At 42.1% G+C, this 4693-nt stretch overlaps 1 protein-coding gene across 1 annotated transcript; it reads left to right on the top strand.

The window, feature by feature from the left end:
* The first annotated feature begins 1045 nt into the window (after positions 1 to 1045).
* ier5 (immediate early response 5) lies at positions 1046 to 2955 on the top strand. The gene has a single exon (XM_007240086.4). The coding sequence runs from the start codon at positions 1491 to 1493 to the stop codon at positions 2337 to 2339; it is 849 nt and encodes a 282-aa protein (XP_007240148.2). The 5' UTR covers positions 1046 to 1490; the 3' UTR covers positions 2340 to 2955.
* The last annotated feature ends 1738 nt before the right edge of the window (positions 2956 to 4693 follow it).

Raw genomic sequence — 4693 nt, 5'->3', positions numbered from 1 at the left:
AAAAATACACTTATAATTGGCCAGAGCTGAGCTGATTAACCAGGGTATGTTTTCACCTGAATCACCAGCTTATTTTATTCGCCTTGACCAGTACATACCAGTCCAGACTATCTGAAATCAGCTGGGCTGTGTTTTTTAGCAGGGTTCTCACACTCTCCTCCACACACACTGTAAACACAAAACGTGTTACGTCACTCCCTGCTTTTCCCCGCGCGGTGTTTTGCGGGTTGTGACCTATATCGAGCACACAGTGGGAAAGATAACCTGGAATTGTTTACCAGAGGACCGCTGCGTATTTAAATGTATTAAGCCTTCGCGAGGCGTTCAGCTATTTCAGTCTGGTGTCACATTGGGCTTTAGCTGGGTCCTGAAACAAAACACCGCCTCCCCTCCCCCTCACTAACGGCTCCCATTCACATTTGCTCAGACACCGCAGAGGATTTGCACAATAGGACCACGTGACCCGCCTGTAGGAGACACAAACCATTACATCAGTCCAGGATGTTGGCTGAAAGCAAGGAGAGTTAAAGGGGACACGGCCATTTTTATTTAACAGCGGTCAAAAACAAGACATTGCACGCCTTAAAATAGCACAGTCTGTGAGATTTTACAAAGTGAGTTGTATTTTAAAAAGAAAACCACCATTTCACCGTTTTAGCTATATTTATGTTTGTAAGCATGATTTTAGACTCGTATCAGTCGTTTTATAAATGATAATACAGATCCTCAGTGTTTATAGCCACCATCAGAAGATAATTACAGTCTAAGAGCCCAAAAATACTGCTGTTAATTTTACACGTAATTTTTTTAGTTATTTAATTTTTCATTGATGTTTTTAGTAATAATTCGGTTGCTCAGCCTAAAAACATTTCGGTCTCTTTAAATTTTTCTCCCACGTTAGTATTTAAATATGACTAATCTGCATCCCGCGTTCCGATTGGTCCGCAGTGGTTTCGCGGGGCGTGGTTGACAGCGTCGGTGGCGTTCAGCGCGCGATGTGATTGGTCAGCGTAGCCGTTACGTCCGGGTATAAAAGCGGTCTAAATATAGAAACGGTCTCATTCCTCTCTAGGCTGTTGTTGGGTGAGAGAGACCGTACGGAAGGTAATGCAGGCTTATAGTATAACCCAATAACATAGAATTATCAGTATTACGTTCTTTAACCACAGAAATGTGGCGGTTGGTTTTATTTATCGTATCAAGTTGATAAAACGAGTAGAGAACCATATTTTTTCCTAAATTAGAGGAATTGTAAGGCTTCTTTTATTTTAAAATAGGTTTTATTTTCATTTAAAAACTACTTGAAGACCAAGTGAGTGTTTCTAAAGCTTGTTGGACCATTTCTTTTGACGTTTTTGGATGGACAATGTTTCAATGAGACTCACACTTGAAGGAGAACAAGCCTGCTGACAAGCCTTCTCTGACTGGAGCTGAACTTTGAAACTGCTTGTATTTATTTTGCTTCGAGTGTTCCTGAATCGAGCCTGACCATGGAGTATAAAGTGGAGGCCCATCGGATAATGAGTATCTCCCTGGGGAAAATTTACAACTCCCGGGTTCAACGAGGAGGCATCAAGCTCCACAAAAACCTCCTGGTGTCTCTGGTGCTCAGAAGTGCACGCCAAGTGTATCTGAGTGATTACTACAGTGGGGTTTGCCTCAACACCCAGCATGTTGAGGCCAAGGAGTGGGAGCTGATGGATTCCAACCAGGAGAAGCCACTCACTCCAGCCCCTGAGGAATCTCTGTCCCCATCAACTGACTGCAACCAGAATCCTGTGGTTCCAGAGGATCCTGAGGTTCAGCACACCAGCCAGGCTGTGGAAGACTCCACAGATCTCCACAGCGTCTACTCCAAACATCAGGCCGAAGAGGAGTCTTCCTCAGAGGATTCTACTACTGATGTTTCTCTCACATCTTCTCCTGTGACCTGTGAATCTCAATGTGAAGCTAAAGGAGCTGAAGTGAGTTCTTCGGACTGTGAGGCGGATGCTAACCCCGCCACGGTCACAGAAGGGAATTCACAGCAACCACCGAAAGCTCACTCTTGTTCAAACAGGAAGCGCACTGCTGAGAAGACAGCCAGCAATGACTCTCCTGTAAAACGGACAAAGGTGACTTCCTCAAACTCCTCTGAGGAGGAAGCGGAGGAGATGGACACGGGCAATGTCTCTAATCTCATCACAATCTTTGGCTCTAGTTTTTCAGGACTTTTAACCAAGGAGAGCTCTGAGCCTGAAGCAGAAACAGAAGACAGTGATTCAGGGTCAGGGCAGATCTGCTGTGACCAAATGCTAAAGAACCTGAACCCTTGGAGCACGGCCATCGTGGCCTTTTAAAAACCAATCACAGAACTTTGGTGGAAGTGTGGTTTTAAAAAAGGAAACCTGTAACATTCACACATGGCCATTTTTGTGCTGTACTTCTAGACTGGGTTCCCCCCATAACACGTGGTGAGGCATGTATGTGTGTGGTATGGGACTTCCCCTACATAAGTGGTGCTACCAAGCACAAACTGGGCCTGGTGTGTTTGGACATGCCTTTGTAAAGGAAAGAATGTGAACATGCTGGTACTGCTACGTAGAGCCCTGCCGTGTCAAAGGAATGAGGAGGCCACTGGAGTGAATTTGAACATTTACAGCCCTGCAGTGGAGAGAGGGGGGTGGTCGCTTCATTCAGTACTCCAGCAGTCTGAATGGGTGACGAGTGTGAAATGTTATGCTAATGACATCTGTACAAAGTTAAATGTTACGCTGATGTAAGAACTGACCACAACAACGGTCTACCAGACTTTGGGTGCTGGTTTTCTCTGTCTTTGTTTTAAAAAGACCTGTACATTTGTAACATTGTTCTTGTACATACTGCCTCTGATGTTGCATTATGAATCTATGTATTTTGGTATTTACTATGATGACAATTTACGTGGTGATCACGTATTAAACTTTTGTGAAATGATTTTGCTTTGTTTTATGTTTCTTTCCAGCGACACACTTCTGAGTAGACCAAACATCTCGGCCGCTGAAGCTAGACTGTAGCTAAAGTATTGTTCAGGAATCTGCTGGCACAAAATGCAAATTACTTCCTCCTGTTTTGAGAAATATTACTCAAGTTTCGAAAGTGATGTAACATTGTTTTTTATGACTACTGTCAGACTATGACTCAGACCTGCTACACATTCTGAGAGCCAAACTTGCAAAGAAAATTCCAGCTATCGAAATACATTATCTTAAATGCACAGTTTAAAGTAGACAACCCTCCCACACTTACTTTTAAATCCAGCCAAACCTGGGAAGACCCGTGCCTGAGAACAATACCAGTGAAAAGAGAAGAAATGCTTAAAGTGCTCAGGCTCTGTTCTACTGAAACACTTTCTGTCTTCAGCCGGCCTGTTGTAAAATGAGCCATTGTGCCCTGAAGCATGTGTGGTATGTGGGGTTTAGTTTCAGTGCAGACTCTAAAGCCCAGCCTGACTCAGACTGTTTAGGGCTGTTTAACATGAGAGAAAGACGTCTTATTTACTTATGTTATGCTCAAATTGGGTTATTTTAAAGTTTATAAAAGGTATTAAGATATGTTTTACAGAGTTTCTGCACATTTTGTTATACTTTGGCATATTGTTACTTTTCTAAAAAAAAAAAATAGATCCACAATGGAAACTTCTAATGAAAGTTCTGATAAATAGTTTTGGAAAGTTAAACAATTTCTATTCCTTAGTTTGTAATGACATGGAGAAGATCTCCTATGTTCCAATAAAGGTGCTACAGAGGGTTGTTTGAGGGATGCCATAAAATAACCAGTGGTGGTTTACCAAAGAACCAAGAACAATGTGTGTAGAAGTGACCTCTAAGTGTGAAAGACTAATGTCAAATCTCTCTTACCATTTTAAATGTTTGTTTAGATCTCTTTTACAAAAATTAGAACCAGAACTGGTTTCTTCTAACAGTCATTATACTATGGGAGTGGTTCTCAAACATTTAAGGCCACATACCACTCATGATTCAGCTAAAATATTCAAGTATCACCCACCAGGGCTACTGTGAGGGCTTACTCACTTTTGCAAGGTACTGATTATTGTTTCTGGTCAATGAAGTATGTATAATCAGGAAAATAACAGGAGTTTGAGGCATTACACACTGCAAAAAAATCAGATATTAATCCTAATGCAGAAGCTCCAGAGTTCCACATGCTTCTATTGTAGTGTGTGTAAGTGTAGTGTAGTGTAGTGTGAGTATTTTATTTGGAAATAAATGACGCATAATGTTGTGTTGTACACACTGAAAAAATCAGGTATTAGTCCTAATGTAAAAGCTCTAGAGTTCCACAAGATTATATTGTAGTGTAGTGTAGTCAGAGTGTTTTATTTGGACATAAATGACACATAATCAAATGATTACTACTATAATTACTTAGTTACTAATAATACAAACAAGCTCCAGCTCTTAGCTGCTGTACAGCTGACCCCAGCAATGTCAGCTGTTTACACTTGATGTCCAGAAGCAAACAGCAAGCTCAACATACAATTCCCTAGAGGCAGCGACTTTGCCTATACTTGGCACAAGATGCGAGCCGGGTCCAGCCGGCCAGGCCTCAGGTCTTGTACGGCCGCATTCTTTCGCACGACCATGGGTGGCTATTGATAGACCTGGCTCCCTGGAGAAAAACCCAGAAGCATGACTAAAAGCTGCTGTAGCCC

This window comes from Astyanax mexicanus, chromosome 16, assembly GCF_023375975.1.
Source record: "Astyanax mexicanus isolate ESR-SI-001 chromosome 16, AstMex3_surface, whole genome shotgun sequence".
Lineage (NCBI taxonomy): Eukaryota > Metazoa > Chordata > Actinopteri > Characiformes > Acestrorhamphidae > Astyanax > Astyanax mexicanus.
The sequence above is the reverse complement of the archived record's forward strand: the minus strand, read 5'-3'. Positions and strand labels throughout refer to the sequence as shown.